Genomic DNA, 21351 nt, shown 5'->3' with positions numbered 1-21351 from the left:
CGCGCCGGGGCGGGACGGGGCACAGCGGGGCGGGACGGGGCACAGCGGGGCGGGACGGGGGATAGCGGGGCGGGACGGGGCACAGCGGGGCGGGACAGGGCACAGCGGGGCGGGACAGGGGATAGCGGGGCGGGACGGGGCACAGCGGGGCGGGACGGGGCACACCGGGGCGGGACGGGGCACAGCGGGGCGGGACAGGGGATAGCGGGGCAGGACAGGGGATAGCGGGGCGGGAGGGGGCATAGCGGGGCGGGACGGGGCACACCGGGGCGGGACGGGGCACACCGGGGCGGGACAGGGGATAGCGGGGCGGGACGGGGGACAGCGGGGCGGGACAGGGGACAGCGGGGCGGGACAGGGGATACCGGGGCGGGACGGGGCACAGCGGGGCAGGACGGAGCACACCGGGGCGGGACACGGCACACCGGGGTGGGCAGGGGTGGAACAAGCGATTCCCCCGGGTTAGGGTTGGGTCCAAAGCGCGGTGGCAGCGATCGTATTGAGGTCTGTGTGGTGCCCCCCTTCGCTGCCACGCGGGCTTTGGGGAGGCGACGCCTGGAACGTCTGGGTTTTAACAGAAGGGTGCAAATGAAAAAGGTGAAGTGAGCGTGGCGCCTGTGGCTCTCTGTAATGCCATTTAAGTGTATTTCTGGTATAAAAAAGCTTAGGGATGTGTTGACTGCTACGTGAAGAAGGTAAGATGACGTGAAGCTTTTTGGCAGGTAAATAATTCCGTGAAAACCAAAATAATTCTGTGTAGGCGCCTGCTCCAGCAACACATTTGCGCTCCCAGCTGATGCTGTAGATAGCGGTCAGTCTTGTCACCCTTAAAACAGGTGAAGTCATGTGTGAGCCTCAGAACTTCAGGCTTGTCACCTGTGGTACGGGTGAGGTTAGGACTGGTGGCATCGAGACCTTCCCGCAGCAGAAATGGTGTTGGTGTCCCTGGTCTCCAGTTTGCCTTGTTCCCACAGCGCCGATGTCTTTGCAGTGCTGACTAATTTCCACAACACTTAAGCCAATGTTTTTTAAATGGTCTCTTGTGCTGTGTATAAGAAATGGGTTTTTTATAGGACCCTTTCAGAAAGCAATGGTTTTTTACAAGCTCTGCTAGAGATTCTATCGCTCGCAGGCACTAGCAAAGCATAGAGACTGATAATCAGGTAGATCACTTGAAGCAAAATACCCCAGCAACAGCAATAGCAGCATCCAATTCTCCAAAAATATTAGGACAGAATAAGTGCCCTTTGTTTGATATAAACAGCAATAATTACAATCTGCTCTCCTGTGTGACCTACAGCAGGTGTGTTTGTCACTTGCAGAATAGGAAATGATGACCTCAATCCAAACAGCATAATGCAAACACCTTAGCCTGGCTAGCTAGTTCTAAGCCAAACAAATTGTCATTGAGGCTAAAAAATAGTATCTTTTCACTTAAGTTTTTCCCATATAATCCCTCTCCTACTGACTGCCCTTTTGTAATGGGCAGAAGTAAGTAGGATTTTATTCTCCAGACATGTTTCATTTTGATCACTGGATATTGCAGTTTCAGGTGTGTCTACAGAGGATTTCATGCATAAAGTTAATGAGATGATTCTTAATAAAAGGTACACACTTCTTTATTTTTGAGGCTCTAGTCTGCTGTTTCATGGGTGGCAGTTTTCATTAAAAGATCAAACTTAATATTAAACTTTTAATTATAGACTCAAGTCATCCATACAGTTAAGCATGTACATAATTTAGACATTATAAGTTCTGTTGAAGGCATGGGCCCCTGTAATCCTTATAAGCACTATCCTTCAGAAATTACAGTTTTGGTAAGGTGCTCTCATCAGCATATTTTGCATATAAAAACACTTGCAGGGAATGGCAAACAATTACATATAGTATATATGTATACATTATGCTTTTGCTTTTGTTCTTTTTCGTTACATGTCTTTGTGCCTGCTTTGGGTTATAACATCAAGAAGGAGATCATGATCCAGGCAATATCCTAAGGTCTCTCATAGATGTTATTCTGAAATTCAAACTGCATATAAAAAACCCCAAATGACAGATGATTTTTAAAGGAATAAAGGCACTCAAAAATTAGTATTGTCACTGGGTAGACCTTTCAACACCCACTAAATGCCTCACATAGCACATACCTACAGACTAGGTGCCTGAGTACTTAAAAGGTCAAGCTCCAAGTGTTGTCAAGACAGAGAAATTGATAATCCACTCTTGCAATCTTTCTGCTCACTTCAAGGCTCTCTGAGTAATTAATGTGTTGTTTTTGTGTGAACACCATCTCATAATCAGCATCTCTGAAGTCTACTGCAGTGTGATAAGGCCTCGAAGGGTTTGCTTTTTTCCTGTGGATTTCATTATGTTAAATAACGTGCTGTTAGATTAAGTCTTATCTTCTAAATTTTAAACTAAGACTTCTTCCTTGTAGCCTATTGGAAATTAATTAAGCTTTTGTAGAATGGATCTTCCTGGCTGAACAAAGGAATATGTGCTAAAACTAGCTAAGTCTTGTTTGCTTTGAAACAATGGAAAATGACAGTGGTTTTTATAGCTATTTAGCCTTGATAACTCTTGCTGTTCTGTCACAGGACTTTGTATTTGATATTTTGCCTACATCCCCAGCTTCTGGACTCATGTATTTTCATTATACTCAACTTTCATTTGAAAATTAATTTCTAGCCCTTCTTATTACAGACAGTTCTTGGGAAAGGAGGTAAGTCTGCTCTACAGGATAACCCGCCAGAACCAAGGGGCAAAAGGAAAATATTGTTCAAATTTTATTTGTTTAAAATCTTATATATTTTGCAGTTTTCTGTTTCTTTAAGACTGTGTTCATTGCTCTGTCTCAGTAGAGCTTGACAGCTGTCACACTTTAAATGAAAAGTCAGCATGTGTCTATCTGAGTAGCAAGAGAAAAGGAGAACTACATAATGTTTTGTGCATTTCTATATCTTTAAACAGGAGGAATTATTTTTCTTTAGTGTTAATATCTACTTTGAGAAATCAGCTAAGAAACTAGCATCACTTGTAATTGGGGCCTGTCAGATTGAGGGAATATTTGTCTACAAATGAATAAGCAGCAAAACCTCCATAGATGGTTATGGATCCTACTGGGGATTTTTAATAACAGAGTAATATATCAGAAAATGTTTTGGTGAAAATTTCTCTTCAAAACTCTGATTTTTTTCCTTAGCTTGCTGAAACTGCTGGGTGGTTTCCTGCCAGCCAATTTCCCTCTCCCCCCGTTCTTTTTAAATGTGTCAGTTACTGTGTAACTGAAAGCCTGGTTTGTTTGTACAACGAAACCTGATTTCCCCAGGTAATTTATTCTAGGAAATGGTGATGTCTGGCACAGCTAGGGAGAGCAAGACTTTGTGTTCTGGCTACAGCAGGTACAAAGGGCATGCGTGGCAGCCTTGTTATTGATTAGACATAAAGGAAAGCTGTGTTTCTGTGGGCACGAGAGGCTGTAAGACCACCAGGGGACATCTGAGCGATAATGAGCTCCAAGTGTTTGCTCAATCGTTCATTGCACTGAGAGATAGGTAAGCAGAGATACTCTTTAGCCAATCTGCAGAAATATTGGGGGTTGTGCTCTTTCTCTAGGACCTCCTGTGCTCAGAAGATGAGTTGTCACCATGGGGTTTTATTCCTTTGACTGGAAAGGATTATTGCCTAGATGAACCTCACTGAAATAACAAGACGGAGATACAACGGCTGCTGCTGACAAATGCCTCTGAAGCCCGTGCAGCTCTTCTGTCAGATCTCTGCTTTGCCTTTGCTGTTATACTGTACAGTATCACTGAGCTTCAGAGTGTCTTCCACACACCTCCATATGGTGTTGTAAAGTGAAGTCCATAAAGGAACAGACTGTGTGTTTCTAACAACTTCACTAAACTTAATACAAGAAATGTTTCCTTCCCGTAACAATGACCTTTAAATGTTAACTGGCTAAAAAAATAACATTGTCCTTTTTTAAAAAGGGGAAAATGCAATTCCTGGTGTTTGATTGTGTTACAGAATAACAATTTTGGTGCCGTGGGGCCCAATTCCTTTGCATTAAGCTTACAACAGTGTAATGCTTGATTAGAAGGAATTTATTCCTAATTTATGCCAGTATGAAAGAAGGCCTTTAATTTTCCTAAGAGCTACTTCTGTTGTCTGTCTTTTAAAACCCACAGTCACATTAAATTATATTTCTAGCATATTTTTATTAAAATCTGACTGTCATTTTTATATATTTATATACATATATACAAACTAAAAATCACTACATTCTAGCTGCCTTCCTTTATTTTCGCCTTTAAAACTGACTAAGCCAGCTGTGCCCTTTGGGGTCTATAAGAATGAATCATTTTTATTGTTTTTTTCTCTCTTAGACAGTAATTACAGGGTAGTATGCTGTCTCTGGTTTTTAATATTATGGTGCCATTTTAATCCAAGGTGCAACACCATTAACTTCAGCAGAGTTACACTAGCAATGAATTTGTCCCCAGGAGGCTTTTCCGAATGTTCGGTTCTTTCCTCATGATTACCCAGAGGAATGGAGAAGAAGAAAGCAAGACAGAGGACCCTTTGATAGGAGGAATGTAGTTCAAAGCAAAGTCTTGTTTCTGCCCTTCGTGGTGCTCCATATGTTCCTCATTTGGGGTGGAGGTGGGTTAGACCCCGTGGGGCACACATGCTGGGGCTGGGGGGCAGGCAGAGGTTTTACACAGCACATCTGGTGCACAGGTTATGTTCTTTCCTAGATGTAGGTACTGTACAAATGGGAAGGGGAAAAAAAAAAAGGAAAAAGAAGAAGAGAAAAAGTGGGAGGAATATTCAGACACTTTAAGTGTACTTCTGTGGAGCTGCTTGAAAGTCAGAACATGGAGTAGCCAAATGCTTAGATATCAAACTCATCGTGATCGTCAGGCTGTCTCAACTCCAACTCAGATGCTTTTTAGATGTCAAGTAATTCTGCAAGTGGGGATGTGTGAATCAGTGCTACCATGGATTACCTATTGTTAAGACAGCTGCAAAATATAAAGAAGGTACTTGCAGAAGTTTCTAGCACTAGATTTTATTAATACTCAATTTTCTTTTACAGTTGGCTATTTAATTTTAGTTTTTCTCATTTCTCTTGTCCATATCCAGTCTAAAACATTCAAATCCTCTGCAGTATGGAAACACCAACTTGTAAGTTAAATACAAATTACTAGCACCCAGCTGAGTTTGGAAGGGGAATTTAGAGTATTTCCTCTTTGCTGTCAGGGAGCAGAGAGGGACAGGAGCCAACAGCATGGCTGGCAGGGTAGGGGCCCATCCCACAGTCCCTGAGCAGGGCTGGCCAGGGTTGGCAGCCAACGGAGCTCAGAGGGGCAACCAAGTTCATGGGGATGAGACAAGTCCAAGGCAAGGCAGAAATTCAGGTCAGCATGTGGGTCACTGCCCAGATGAACAGGCACAGCAGGGCTGGATCTGCAGCCCAGCAGAGCTGGGCAGGGACTGAGGGCCCCCATGCCTGGGGCAGGGGGGCCCAGGGCTGGTCGTGGCAATTAAGTGCTGTCAGTACATTCAGGGCCCTGACATGCACATCTGGTAGCAATTGCTGCTGTGTTTAAATCAGAAACTCAGATCCTTGCAAAGCCCAGGGTCTAGCAGGGGGAAGTGGTTATGCCTTTCAGCAAAGGTCTAGCGTTTCTCCTGGGTTGGACACTTGATGCAGTTTGCCTGTTGCACTCCAATCAGTTGCCTCGGATACAAAGTCAAATATATTCAACTTCTAAAGAGGATGCCATGGTCTCCTGTTTTACTCCCAGAGTCTTCTTCTCAGAAGGGTGACATGCCCTGGGCACTGGAGCACTGCCCTGAGGCTCCCACGTTCGCTCTGATGCCCAGGTCTGAAACCTGCCGGTAGATGTGCCACGAAGCCCCTGCTCCCACCCATCCTCCTGTGTCTGTGTGCAGTGTGTGAGCACATGCTCAGGTTCTGCTAAAGGCACTGAAATAGAACAGCATTTCAGGGGTTTGTTCCCTGTCTAGGCTGAGGTCAGTGGAACTGGTCTAAGTAATGCTCCCTCTATCAGATACTAAACATGGCTTTGCCCAGATGGCTTTACCAAGAAGCTGTTAGCACAGGAATTGTTCTCCCTTCCTTCTCTTGTCTTTGCATGTAAGGAGGGTTCCTGAATGTTTCTTGCAGTTCCTCTTAAGTTTAGGGGCATTAGAGAAAGCAAGGGCTGAACTGTGGGCCAGCTTTGTACTAACTCAAATTTAGTGTGCCTTTTTAGTGTTAAGTAACTGCTTTTAAAAGTTGCAAACCAGAATTTTCCAGATACACCAATCAGCATTGAGACCGCACTGTGCTCCAGTGAAATAAAGTATAAGTGAATTAGCTGAGCTGCACAGAAGCCTGCAGGATTTTGCACAGCTGGACTGAGCAGTCTGCTCCCTGTTGGGAACACTCCTCTGTCCATCCCTGCATTGTACCTTGCCCTACACAAAGCCTGGAAACTCTTTGGACAGGGACTGTCTTTCCAGTTTGTGTCTGTGCTGTGTGGCAGCTGGTGCTTTTCTGGGGGTCTGGGTCAACACTGCTCCGAGCAGTAATAACTCTCCCTCCTGTTACTAAATTAGGACTTGAGATCATTCTTTCCAGCAAACAAGGGTTCCTAATCTTTCAGGAGATTATGTATTAACTGCCACCCCTCTGCACCCCCATCTGCCCTCCCAGGGAGCTGTGCCTCAGATGTTGAGGCACAGCATCCCTGCCTCCCTTAGTTCTGCTGTAGCTCCTTCTCTGTCTTTGCCCCGGATTCCTGCAGCAGTTTCCTCTCCTGGAACCTTTCCACAGTGCTGCTGTTCCTGCAGCCCTTCTCACTCTCCCTGTTTCAGGTCTCCCTTTCCTCCTTTCTTGAGTTGTAGCTGTTTCTTCCCGATCCCCACTGCAGAGCTGTGCTGTGAGGGCAATCAGCTGCTTGGCATGGCAGTGCTCAGCTGAACTTTCTGATGCTGGTGGGGAACTAGTGCAGAAGATCTTGCTGACTACTCAACAGTCTAAACTTAAAAAAATAGAGATATTATCATGGAAAACACATATTTCTGATGGAGCTTCTGATGGAGGTTCATTAAAAACAAGCTCAGAAAATCTCACATATAAATGAAAGCCACATAGTAGTTCTTGGTGATATGCTGAATATGATTGTTTCTTATTATGCTACGGCTGCTCATTTTAGGAATAATACACAGTTATTTTCTTGGCCTTAAATGGTAGTGTGGGGATATAACAAACCTCCCAAGTAAAAACTTTAATTAAAAAGCAAGCAGTAGCATCTGCAGCATATTGCAAGATAAGACTTCGCTAACCTGAAAAACTAAGCACGATTCTAATTAAATCAGGAGAAAAAATGATGAACTAGATATACATTTTATTTAAGGATAGCAGTTATATAAGATATCAAAGATCTCATGGTTGCTATCTGATGGGAAATGTTGCTGCCAGATCTCACAGACTATTTCCAGGGAGTGAAATCCTTGTTCCACTGGTTCCAAGTACTGTTGTGATTTTGCATTCCGCAGGGTCAGGACTTTGCAGTGGCTCTCCGTTGGACGTGGGAGCCCCGTTGGTCCTGTTGAAAGCTGCAGATGATCCAGCCAGGAAGCAATGTGCTCCCATGGCACAAGGAACCAACACACGGCATGTGCTGCCACTCTTCCAGTGAGACACCAATACAAACTCCTGACTATTTATGGTTATTTAAGGTCCCAGCGCACCTTTTGAAAATTAAGTCTCTTAATCCCTCTATGCTGGCCAAGATCTATTTTAAATTATGCCACTCAGCATTTCCTGTATTGTTCCAGATGGAGATAGTGTTGGCTATTGCATCTTGTTTCAAATTGTGTGCTGGGCTCCTCTGTTTTGGAACAGCTGATATTTTCCAGAAACACCGTGCTGCACTGATGTGTGAAGTGATCTCTGTGTATCCCTCCTTGTGTCACAGGAATGGAACGAGGATTAATCAATTATGACCAAATCATGATCCCAGTGAAGTCAAAAGAAGGGTTTCTTTCCATGGGTATTATGGGGGTCAGGGCTGGCTTCTGTGTGGATGCTGTTGCTTTGAGATGCCTGCATGTAAAAACAAAGGAAAATGCAAAGCATCACCTTGTTGAAGGTGTCTGTGTAGTGAAAATTCCTTTAGCTGGAGAGGAAAATGCATTTTAACAGCTGTTTCCTCAAGAGTTTAGTTACTTGTCACAGCAGGCGTTATTGTGCTCGAGGAAATTCTGGTTTGTTGAATGCGGCTTTAAGCATGTGGTGCTGGCTGGCATCTGTGGCTTTGCATGTCCTGTGCATTCAGAATATGCTTTGTTATGCTTCCAGGGCTGGCTCTTGCTCTTTTCCCAGAACAGCTTATGCTGTGCAATTGTATCTCAAAGCCATGTTCTTAAATCCAGCAACAGTTCAGCTTTAAATACTGGAAAAACATTGAATACTGAACAACAATAGCTGCAGGCTATTCTCTATGACCAAGTGTTAATTATTTTGGTCAAACAAACAGGACCTAAAAAAGAGCAATTCTGGCTAGATTTCTCAGAGACTGCAAAATATTTCTTGGTTAGATCTTCTGTCACATGCCACTTATGATGTCACATTTAAAATTGTAAATCTATTTACAAGGTGGACAAATGATACCACTGAAAAACATTTTTGCAGGATCACCTAACTTCTTCCATGCAAATATAATAATAGTACATCTCTCGTGCAAATATAGGAAAGAGTGGTCATGAACTATTTTGGGAAAAGGGTACTCACCAGATGAACATAGAGTATTCAGTCAGACACAGAGGAGCAGAAGAACAGTAATAAATATTATTAAAGGTGGGTATGGATGAAGATTAGCTTATTCCTGCAGGAAAACTATCAAATTAAACTTAGAAAAATGTTGGTACATTCACAACATAAATCATGTGCTCTTCTGCAAAGAAACAGTAAATGAGAAATAGAGGATATGTGATATCCATGCTTTGTAGTGTTGACTTCATTTTCTCAAGTATGTAGAAAAGGTTTTGATGTGTGTATATTAATATTTCTCTGTTGGCTGAAGACTCAATCAAAACAAAACACAGCCTGAAAGGTGAAAAGCTCAACTTTTTTTTTTCAGAGAATGGTGAAAAATATAGCTTTTGTGGTGACAGATAGTTTTCTTCACAAATGAAAGTTACCCCTGTCTGTGAAGAACACCCATAGCTCATGTCCTGGGCCCTGCCAGCTTCCAGTCTCTGAGCCAGGTCTGGCTTCTCTGAAGTCAAGGTATTTTCCACGATTGGAGGAGAAAAACCTTGTGTTGTGGGGCCACTTGTGTCTTTATGAACTCAAGTGAATTGTTTGGGGTAGTCACCACTACACCTCAACCATCAGGTTTTGTAAATAGGCTTGAAATCCCACATGGCTTCATTCCCACCTGGCACTGTCGGTGCTGCTCAGTCCTTTGAGAATTCCTCCAGGCAAAGGATCCCGATACCTCAGCCCACAAGGAAACAGCTAAGCCTCTGGGCATTCCTGTAAATGAATCAGACCTCTGGTGTGCCCAGGGAAATATCTTCCCTTTCCAGTCGGGCAAGCAAGGAGCTTATTACGGGTTAAAGTCCACTGATGAGTGAGTCCCAAAGAAACACAAAGAATGAGGTATTTTGCACCAGCCTGAGGTGCGAATTCCCACAAGCAGCCAAGGCAAGCACTTCTGGAAAACTAAAATGCTCTGAAATGGCTGGTCCCAGCCTCTCTATCTCTATAGTGTTTCCGTGAGAGAGACAGGGAAGACAGTGATGAGGGACCTGGGGTATAAATGATGAGGTAGCTGGGGGATAAAGGGCTGCTTACTGACACACACAGGGCCCTGGGAGAAGGGCAGGGGGAAACAGGGTGACTTGGAGAAGGACAGACTGAAAAAAGAAAAAAACACATTTCTCATTACAGTTTCCAGGAACATCCCACATTTCCTTCTCATTCCCTCCCCTGGCTCCTGCTGCTCTGCCCTCCAGAGCAGCTGCAATGAGCCTGGGGGATCTTTTCCACCTCCCCTCCTCTTTCTTTCCCCATGCAACAGGACCCCCTTGCCCAGCTCACGACCCACACCAGACACTGCTGATGTCCTGGAGAGCCTGACACAGCCAGCACAGAGCAGTGGGCTGATTAGGAAGGCAGCCTTGAAAATGCCACTCCGTGGTTGCTTGGAAATGAAATCCAACTTTAGTATTATTTTTGAGCTTAGATTTTTGAATCCAAAATTCCATGTGACGGAAGAGATGGGTATTTAAACAGATGTCTGCAATTTCTTTAAAAAATAGAGATTGAGTTACAGATGGTAGAAAGGGCCTGAGAATTAAAAACTCCCAAGCTACAAGAAAATTTACATGTGAGCAAAATGTTTTGCTGAAATGTATGGTCATACAATTCTGCATGTTTGAAAATTAAGCTTTTTTTCACCAAAAATGTGAATATCTTTTCCCTTCCCTATTATCTGCTTCTCTGCTGCAGCCTTGGCTGTCACCATCACTGTGACAGCCAAGTCGCAATATGAGGGTCCTGTTTCTAACAGACAAGACATACAGTTCTTTCCTTCTCCTTTCTCTTGTATAATTTGGCCTGCCAGGACCAACAATTTTGATCTGAATTAGTTTAAAAGAAAACTAATCTTCCCTATTTGCATAATCAGTGCCTGATTGCTCTAACTTCCATTTTATAAAATGCGAATAAAAGGAATTTTACGATATAAGCCTGGAAGGAAACCAGAGTCAAAATCTGTATTTGCAGATGAAATGGAACCTTTTTTTCTTCTTTGGGGATTTAAAAAGAAAACTCCCAAAATAAATTTTCAGTGAAAAAGCTGATAACTTCTAAAGTACCATATGAAATGCAAAGCACTGCATATTGGAAGGGAAAAATTGAACATATTTGGTACAGTTTTGAGGAGCAAATCAGGATCCATCTCATCATCTGGGAGACCTGTGCATGCCTGTGAGCAGCTTTATGAAGATCTTCACTCATGCATGTGTGCTCAAAAAAGCAGGATTTGTGTGCATACAAAACAAGAAAATAGACTCAAATACAAGCTGTAAGGACACTTACATGCAGTACTCCTCACCTAGTCTGCAGAGTCCCAGTCTGTCCACTGCCAAACAAGTTTAGCAGAGCAGCAAGACCCACTACATACAGAAAAAAGCTGTCAGGTTGTGACCAACCTTATTTCCTTTACAATGGAGTGGACATAATCAAAGTGTCTACAGGAGTGAAAACATGAAGAAGGAGAATTGGGATTATCTGTTTGTCTCACCTAGTAAGTACAAAGAAATAGGTCTGGTAAGGGAACAAGGTTTGCTCCAAGTGTGGGACCACCTCTACAAATGTTCAGGATCAGTGTGCACTCCCAGATGTGTCGCAAACTAGATTTCTAGCAGACCAAAGTACAAAGGTTGCCTAGAGGATCTGTCCTATTGTGTATTAATGCTGACAGAAGCTCTCTGACTATGCCAGTGGTCAGCATCTTACACTCCATCTTACAATTTTGTAGCCTTCAACACCTTGCTGGGTGCTCACATTCAGGCTGGAGTCCTGTGGTGACTGTAGGGCATTGTTCTGGTTTTGCTGGCTTTCTTTATGTGTCCATGTCTTGTGTCTCTATGATCTTACTTGAAATTATTTTTGGTTGGCTGCATTTGTCTTTATTGAGAGGGCAACATATACCACAGTGTGACAACGACAACTCTTCCATGTTCATAAACATCTGCCTTGATCTGGTACTTGCATATTTCACAGGACAACTCTTGAAAAGGGGAGGTAGAAACTGGGCATGAACCTTCTATGACTCCAGTTAGACAGGTGCTTCCTGGCACTAAGTAATTATAAGAATAAACTGCAAAGGATAATAAGAGAATGTGCAACCTATTTTAAAGTAGATTGACAAATTGCTTTTAAATTACTTTCTCCCTTTTTTTTTGCTTTCAAAGACAGAAATGAATCCTATTATTTTGGCTTATTTCTGAAGGAGACTGGAGAGGAAAACTGGTTTTTTCTTCGAAATCAGATGTCTTGCTGGAGGACTTCTTGAAGGTCTCACATTTATTGTGAGCTCTGACATTTTAATTGAAAGGACAAGAGTGTTCATTATTTTAAGCAAATAGATCTTTTGTCCTAATTATTTATTAGATATCAGATTAAGTAGGTTTTAAAAACAAATACTGTAAATCAGAGTGTTTTCAACAAAATTACTTTAAATCCTTTCTTTTCTCAGTTTCTCACCTTTAACATTTTATATCCAGTGATATTATAATTACACTAGTTCTCCATTTGTCAGGAGATTTAAAAAACTAATTCTCTGTTTCAAATGTAAAAATCAAGAGTTCCCCCAAGCTTATTTTGGTTAAACTCCTGCATAACATTTAAAGCCAGAAAATGGTTGGTTATTCGTCAAAGGGGTAAAAAAAAAAGGGAAATGGCACAGTTCTGTTGGAGTAAAAAAAATGCAGATTTCATCAGTCTACTTGGAAAAAAGAGAAAATCACAGTACTGAATATTTTATTTAATACTATCTGCCGTGGGAACTAGGGAGAAAACTACCTTGAAGTACAATAGTTTAAAAAGACCGAACAGCAGGTTTTCTGCAATAAAATTATATCTAAAATAAAATAGAGTGGCAGAAGACAACAATAGTGAAAGCCAAACAAAAGGAGAGAACAGAAACACTGAGAGAGAGGAAGAGCCCAGTGAGCTCTTTGCTTTTCAGAATGCTGGGTACATACTCCCAATTGTTAGATCAGCTTGCTGAAAAGGATATTCACCCTGTATCTAGGAATCAAAAAATTATATCTTTAGGAGGCCTGTGGGAATAGGAGAAATTTCTCATCTAAAGAAGTTAGATCCATTTACAGAATGTGGATATTTTTATTGCTCAGCTTGAATCCTACCAAGGGATCCTGTGCCTTCAGTATTTTGAGTGCTCCTAAGCGTGCCCCAGCAATAAGGGCACACTTGCGAATACTAAATGAGGACTGAATTACCATCCCGCACACATCCTGCGTCTGAGCCAGCTCGGAAATGAAAGATCATGTCACATATGAAGCTTGAGAACTGATTAATTTTGATAGCATATTTATAGTTCTCATTTCCAGAGAACTGAAAATACCTTAAACAACTGGAATGCTAAATTATGCAAAAAGAATGTAAATCAATGGGAAGTATACACAAATTAGGACACAGTGATGGTGGAGAGGTTCAAGATGGAACTGTCTGTAGAGAAATTGCTTAATTCAACATTGATAGTGTTAAATGGTTTGCATGAGATCTGGGCCTCACTCAAATCCATGGGACTTTTACCACTGACTTAAAGTGAGGACAGGGCTTCATCCTGTTTTTGGCAGAGAAAGGAGGACCACAACAGTGTGCCACACTTCAGAAAGAGGAGTATCTCATCCATTTGGAAGAATAGTGGGAATTTCAGATGAAGGGAATGCACTTACAGAAACCCAAATATGAGCAGAAAACTGGGTTAACTTGCTGTCTGCCAGGGAAAATACCTCAGGGTACTGGAGAAATGGGACTAAAACCCTGTCTCTCCCAGAAGACAGTTCTGCAAAGAGCATGAATGAAGTGGGAAGACCTTATGAACAAAAGCAATATACAAAATTTTGCATCATGTGAATTTCACAGCCAATTATGCTTCCATAAACTTAAGCTTTATTTTTATAACTGGGGCTGAAAACACAGTCTTGAATGCAAGATTGGAAAAGATTAAAAAATTAGAAAATGCTAAGGCAACTGCAGTTCCAATTTCCAATTCTCATCTAATCCTGACACACATAGTGAGTGCATTACCCCATTTTGATCCAATTCCATTAGATGCTTGTTAGTCACATGCAGCACTGGTTCATAAAACACAGCTCTTGGATACTCACCAAAACGAGCTAATTAATCAGACAGGACCAAGACAATTTCTCTCTGATGAATGGAGTATGTAATTTAACAAAATGAGGTAAATGGTGTAAAAACAGTGTTATAAAATGCTCAGATTCACGGTGAGAGTTTTTTCCACATGATTTCTAGGCTGCTGTTTTTCCCCTCAGAGATTATTACCCTTCAGTGTTTCCCCTAGAGGAGAGGAATGGTCACATCAAAGCAATATTCAAGGATGCAGGTCATCATGAAGACGAAAGGATTGTCACTTTTGCCGTGGCCATCTCAGAGGATATGGAACCTCACCTTCAGCTGGCAGAACAGGACATAGGAACTTCTGACACCAGTGAATAGGTAAGGAGTTAAGTCTCCTTCAACATCCACAGTAACCATCTGACCATGGTAAAGAGAGCAGGTACACGGGAGAGGTGTCATCCCATAGCCTCGTGAAAATGTCTGTGTAATTCACCCTGCTCCTTTTCCCCCCCAATGACATAGACTTTATTTGAGTGTATGGGATTGAAATTCTATTTTGGTGTTCCAGACATAAGGAAATAGTTGTCTGTCAGAAAGGGAGACAATTCCATTGTCCATAGCTGGAAGGTGTTTGGTTGCTGGCGAAGTTTTCCTTTGAGGATTCCCATGAGGTCCCGAGGTAATACTGGGGACACCCCCAGTCATTACACACAAAGTTAAAGCAGGCAAACATAAAGCCTTTCCTGCAATTTCTAAACTTTCTTGGAAAAAAAGGATAAATCAACATGAGATTTAAAAAAAAAGGATGAAAATAATCACTCTTGATGGCAGAGTATTAATTATAACTTTGTGTGGGTGAAGTTAAAAGCCTGTCTTACGTGTGAATTGGGCGTCTTTTCTCCACGAAAGAGTGAGTGTGTCTGTGTACACAGTCCTATGAACACCCGGACGAGCAGGTCCACGGCGCTGCTATGGATTTGTGTCCTGTGATTGCCGGTCAGATGCCAGTGTCACCCTCGTGGTTGGGTAACCATGACACGGCTCCTCCACACTAATCCAATTTTTCCGTCCCTGGTTATGAATCGTCCCTCTTTTTATTTTCACGAAACCTACATAATTTTGGGACCCTATGTGGCACAGATTTGCAGCGGGGCTGAGAAGGGCCAAAGGAGATTCAGTCCTCCCGACGGGATTCACATTTCTGGGCAGAGCAGCCGGGTGCTGGGTGGGTGCGGCCCCCGACCTGGCCTGCGGGGCTGGGTCTGCCAGGGCCAGTGGCCAAACAGGGCTGATACGGCCCCGTGGCTCCCGGCGGGAACGCGGATTCGGAGCGTGAAAAGACGCGGGGAGGGCGTGACAGTGGGAGAGAATCGCCCGCTCGTGTTTCACCGGGCATCCCTCGGCGCGGCATCGCCTCCAGTCGGAAGCGCATTCCCGGGATCCGCGCTCGGAGCGCGTCGTGCCCGCGCCGCGGAGCGGGGGCTGCCGGCGGGGCGCTCCCGGTGCGGGACAGCCGGTCCCGGACGGCCGGTCCCCGGGGTGGCCTCACCCCTCTCGCCGTTCAGGCTCCCCGGCCGCGGGCGGGGCCGCGCGGGGACACCCCCACAACTTCACCCGAACTTTTCTTGCCGCCTCGTCTCCGTTCCGCAGGTCGCCGCCCCCCCCCCCGGCGAGGGCACCGCGGGGAAGAGATCCCGCAGCCTCCCGCCGCGGCTCCTCGCCGCCCGCCGGGGCACAACCCGCCCACCGCCGGCGGCCCGGGCCCGGGGCGGGGAGCGGAGGGGCCCCGGGGCGCGCCCACCGCCCCGCCCCGCCCGCCGCCCCCGCGCTGCCGCCTGGCAGGGCGGCGGGTGCCGCGGGAGCTGCTCGGTGCCGCCGCCGCCCGGGAGGGAGGTTATGTAAGGGGGGAGGGAGGCGGCGGGAGGAGGAGCAGGACGGCTCTCGCCGCCGTGCAGCCGCCGTGCAGCCGCAGCCAGCCGGGGCCGGGGCGGCCGCATGTGCGAAGTGGGGACGCGGCCGCCGCTGGCCGCCGAGCGCGGGGAGCCGCCCGGGGGTGCCGCCGCCGCCGCCGCCGCCGAAAGGTGCCGAGACATGGGGTGAGTCCGCCGGGCCCCGGCCCCTCGTGGGCACCGCGTCCCGCCCCGGCCCCGCGCCCCGACCCCGCGTGGGCGCCGCCGCCGCCCCGGCCCCGCCGCAGGTGCGGAGCGGGGAGAGCGCGGCCGCCCCGGGAGCGCTCCCCAGAACCGGCGTTTTATAACGTAATTAATCATTGACGCCCGCTCGGCAGCCGGCTCCCGCCCGAGCCGCCGGCGGAGCGGGCACGCCGCGGAGGAAGAGCACCGGCGGCAAAATCCCCGCTGGAATGAGCGGGGAGGAGCTCTCGGGATGTGGCTGAGCGGGGGCTGGTGCGGGGCCGGGGTCCGGGGTCCGGTCCCTGGCCGGTCAGCTGCGGGATGTGCGGCGAGTTCATTGTCAGATGTTCCACGCGCTGGTTCAGCGAGAGCTCTGGCTGCTGGAGGCACACGGTGAACTTGCCTAAATTGTGCCGGGTGGTCCTTAATTTGTGTAAATATTTCCACCTTTAATTTTTTTTTGTTTTTTAACATGCCAGAAGTCTCTGACCACATGTGATGGCCTCTTGGAGAATTCAGCTTGGTCTTTCCAAAAATTAGTCCTGCATTTTTGCTATCCTCTAACTTACATGAGGGGACAAAGGCCAAATGCTGGCATTAGGGCAATTTGTAAACTAAATATCAGGAAACTGAGGTTAAGGTTGTGCCTTTGGCTTGAACTATATATAGGTTTGAGATCCTCTCGACCAGAATGTCTTGGGGGATTCCAAACCCACACATTTAATTTACTTTATTTTTATCCTATTATGTTCTCTTACACCTTTTCCTTGCCTCTCCTCACCCCCCTGTGGCAAGGAATCGTTCTCTTGTTTCTGAGCTTCCTCTTGCTGCTTTCAAATGTCCAAATTCCCGCTACAGATTTGTTGATTGTTGTCAAAGTGATATAATTCGAGACTATATGGATAAATAATGAATTAAAATGACATGCGTGTGTCTGAATTTGATACCCGGGAGTACTGAAGAGAAGTACAGGGGCAGAGGGAGAAATAGGATCTAAGTGAGTATCTCCACACGTTTCTCTTCAGGATTACAAAGGGCTCATCTGCTTCTTAATTATGCAAAGTTTCACTGGAAAATAAAAGAGAAACTGTCCTTGGGGCTGGAGAAAGGAGTATCAAAACCTGTCTGGAGCAGCACTGCCCCGCAGAGTCCAGGATGGTCAGAAACATCCATCCACGGGAAACTTGGCTCTGTCACTCTACCTGGGTGTCTCTAAAGGCAAATATTTTTGTTGTTGTCATTTTTAACCGTTTCCAGACTGGTAGATCAGTTTAGCTGTGGCTTGGAGTGAACTGAGTGGAAGATCACAGTGGTCTCCCATCCTTTCTGTCAGTCAGCTGTAGTTCTGGGCTCGGTGTGGTCCTGCTCTGCCTCCAGAGCTGTTCAAGCTGCAAAGGACTTGAAGGCTTTTGAGGGCTCTGGTTGTGCTCCTGTCTGTGCTCCTGCAGGCACTGTCAGGTCATGCAGACTTACAGGGAGCAGGCGCATTCACTAGTCTAGTTCAATACCCTGATTTAATGTGGTTCTCAGTTATTTCAGTCTTACACTGGTGCACGTGAGATCAAGCTCCCAGTGTCAGTCATTGCCCGGGTTTCAGCGTGGGTTGTACCAACTCCTGCACTCTGCACAGAGTTCAGACAAGGTGTTTGGTGAATATGCATTTTTCCACTGTCTCACTTCATTATCTTGCCATTCACCTTTCTGATCCAGGGAACTTGGAAGTACAATTACTGCAGTTGTGGTTTAGCACACATGACACAGGAGCAACCTCCCAGTTTTCTTCCGGTTTCATCTGTGCTGCAATTCCTTCACCTCTGCATGCTCTAGCTTTTCCTTCTGTGGAACAGGCACCTCTATACTCACATGTCTTTGTGAAACAAGTTGTTGTCAGAACACAGAGATCAGTCATTCTTAGTTGGACGAATATATTTTGGCCCAGGCATTTGAGTAGGATTTGCTTCCTGGGCACATTTTGGTGTCACATATGGGGCATTTACTCATAGAAATTGTGACAATGACTTGATTCTTAGCTCTTAAAATGTTTTTTATTTCACTCTCCTTTTTTCTTTTTCCTGGGGGGGTGACCATTGCTAATGATTCATTTAAATGCTGCCTATGGATTTGGCAGTGACTGATGGTGCTATGAAACCTGATACAGCTACTTGAGCTCAGCAAAGCAAAGCTATTTAAATTGCTTATTAGCTTTGAGCTGAGCTATTTAAACTGTTGGTTTAGTTCAACTTACTAGGCAGAGAGGTAGTGTCAAGTTTTACAAAAGCAAATTACATGTTTTTAAAAAAACCTAATGCCTCTAATACAAGGAATATGAAAACAATGCTGTAAAAAAGTGACTTGGAAAAAATATCTGATCCAGTGTCCATAAAAGTCAATGTGAAATTTGCTGCTGACCACTGTATTTTGGTCAAGACACTGTTAAGAATCTCACTGGACAAATGTCTGCTTTAAAGGGAATGAATCTTTTCCCAGGTCACCTCTTTCTTCTACCCAGCATATCTGATAGCTGCTGTTACCTCAATCTCTCAGAGCTTAAACTTCAGCTATTTGAAAACCACAATGTAACACATTTCCAGCTGTAGAAATCTGTGTCTGAAAATACCACCTGCTTTGTCTCTTGCTGTTGCAAGCCAAGGGCTGACACAATCAAGGAAGTCTCTGATGTTAGTGGGCTGTACCTACTCATCTAATAGCCGTGGTCTGATTCACTGTGACCTCGGTTTAATCAGTCTAAGTTAAATTTACAGTTATAAAGATGCTTGAGGTTTAGATATTAGCTGATTTAGAAGGTGTTGGATAGCTGTTTCATCTGTGCTTAAATTCTTTTATTATTTTCATTTCTTTAGTATCTTTGTATTTCCTTATCTATCCATTACAAATAATTTCTGTTGTGAGGTGTGTGACAAGTATCTGGTTTAGATTAGACCTGTAAATCTCTTCACTGCTGCTGAAGCTGTTATTTATATTATCTGTTGGATTAACACTCAACCGATTTAAATACCCTCTAGCATTTAAATTGTATTTTAATTCTGTTTTATAAATCACATCAAAATGACAATGAGGCCTTTGACTGTTAGAAATTATTGCAGAAAGCTGCACAACCATGTAGAAATGTGTGCTGTACAGGTTAGTGGTGAACTAGCTCACTGCACACATTTCTTTTAGCCAACATGAGATGTCTTCTCTTTGCTGCTTCCTCAGGGGCTAGTGGAGTAGTTTAGTCCCCTCCAGCTGGGATCTGTCCATACCTCTCCAGGTGAGCTTTGAGCCAAGCACCAGAAAGTTTGGAAAAGGTGAGTTTCCGAGCCTGGATCAGGCAGTGAAGTAACCTCATCTTAGGGAGATTGATCTCTTGTACAAAACTCTGTTCTCCCTGTGATACAAGGGGAAGGGTGCAGTTGGGGCTGTGTTACTGAGGGCAGCCATATGTAATGTTTTTATTATGCACTGACATTTGAAAGATCAGGAAAGTGCCTTGCTCTCCTCCCCGCTGCTGTCAGCAGTACTAATATCCGTCAGCCAACACGTGGCTTCATCTGGGGAGTAAAAGGCAAAAACTAATGTGAGGGCGAGGAAAGAAGGAGATAAACAAAGCAGAAGATGTGATGAAGCTCGTGTTAGAGGAAGACAGTAATTTTGGAGGGGGTTCACTTTCTGGTACCAGCAGTACTTCAGAAACCATGGTGATAAGCTTTGCCTGGAATAGTGTTGTTGCAGAGGAAATTCACCTTGGCTTTCGTCCAGCTCCTGCTGAAATCCACGGGAGTCTCACACCAGCTCCCTCCAAAGTTTGGCCAGGCCATCTGTCTAGGAGGGAAGGGGGGACCCTGGGAGTGGCAGGCAGAGAATGGCACCTGGCTGTCACTGCAGTCTGGGGTCCCTCAAAGCAGGGCTGGGATGAGAGGATGCCTGAAGACAGCTGAGTTGGTACTGTGAGCTCAGGGACTCCCTTTTTTGAGATTTTAAGGTCAGCAGCTTCAGTTTGCTCCCCAGCATAGCTCAGGGGAGCAGATTTTACCCTGCTGGTGGTGGTTTTGGTGTTCAAGGAAAGGGACTGAGATCTGATAGATGCTGAGGCTGTTCATCTCATGGTTTTTGAAGCAGCTGGCTGGGGGTGCTTGATTCTTCACAGCCTTGATTCCTGACATAGCTATTTCCATTTTGTAGGGTAGATATAAATGGGTGGTGTTGTGACCTGGAGAATTCTGTCTCTGTACAGACACAGGTGTCTGTACAAAAGCCAGTGGAAAAGTCAGGTCCAGAGAACTTTGTGTTCAGGAGCAGTATTTGGGTTCACCGAAATGATGGGGAAGCTCCACTGACCTCAATAGTATGTAGTCTCTTGCTAATGTTGGACTCAATTTATGTAAAGTTAGAGAGGCAGGGAGCTTGGTGGGGTGGGTGAAAGAGAGGGAAGAAAAGACCAGACAGCAAGATCCTCATAATGATTTGTGTGTGCTTAGAGTTTCGGTGTGGTTGTATTCAGGTGAGTGAACAAACCTGTAACAGTGTTTTGTCCAAGTGACTTCGCCTCTCACAACTAGTGAGGAGTTCACAGCACTGCAGACAGATGCACACAGCTGAATTTATAGGGTCTGCTGTGGATCACCAAATTATGAGAGGAGAAATCTGCCAGTACCACAACTAGTTTGAGTGTTCTGCTGCAAGTTTCTCGGACGTTTGCTCATGTAGACTATGCTGTGGAAAGAGTGAACAGAAAAATGACTTAATGCCACGAATCATCACAGTGAAGTTGCTTTCAACTGCTAACCTAATTAATTACCACTGTTAATTTGATTATCACTTGAGAAAAATCTTATAAATAAAATATTCTCCACAAAGTTGGGATGTCCCTCAAGCCCTTCTTTCTATTTGAAAAGAGAATGGTGAGTAGGTCTCCTGATAACAAAGGCATAATTTGAAATGTTAAAAAGAATTATTTGATGTTCAGTTCCTTTAAACTGAAACTTTTTTAACTGTCCAAGATCTGAGAAAATGTTTCAAACTGTTCAAACATATTCCCAGCATGACTGAAATGGGCAAAGAGGGACAGTGAGTTTGCTGAGAACCCAGGAGCAAGGGCATCAGCCTGGTTTTGCATCTAGATTTTCTACAGTGCTGTGTATTCATTTTATTCATTCATTTGGCTCTGTTATTGCAGTGCCTAAGATAAATAGCCTCACCCATGAACATACACTCAGGGACTCGTAAGCATTTTGAATCAGCTGTTGGTTTTCCTGTTGACTTTGTGATAGGGTGTGTGTAGAGTGGGAAGGTCCTCAT

General features: G+C 44.8%; 1 protein-coding gene across 4 annotated transcripts in view; it reads left to right on the top strand.

Annotated features, from left to right (window-relative positions):
• Nucleotides 1-15750: 15750 nt before the first annotated feature.
• Nucleotides 15751-21351, top strand: part of HOMER2 (homer scaffold protein 2) — a 55545-nt gene continuing 49944 nt past the window's right edge. For all 4 annotated transcript variants that reach the window (XM_069025301.1, XM_069025299.1, XM_069025300.1 and 1 more), the window contains exon 1: nt 15751-16017. In XM_069025301.1, the coding sequence (XP_068881402.1) occupies nt 15917-16017 (101 nt within the window). In that variant the 5' untranslated portion in view covers nt 15751-15916. The remainder of the gene's footprint in view (nt 16018-21351) is intronic.

Source organism: Aphelocoma coerulescens, chromosome 10, assembly GCF_041296385.1.
Source record: "Aphelocoma coerulescens isolate FSJ_1873_10779 chromosome 10, UR_Acoe_1.0, whole genome shotgun sequence".
In the NCBI taxonomy this organism is placed as follows: domain Eukaryota; kingdom Metazoa; phylum Chordata; class Aves; order Passeriformes; family Corvidae; genus Aphelocoma; species Aphelocoma coerulescens.
This window is presented reverse-complemented; position numbering and strand designations above follow the sequence as displayed.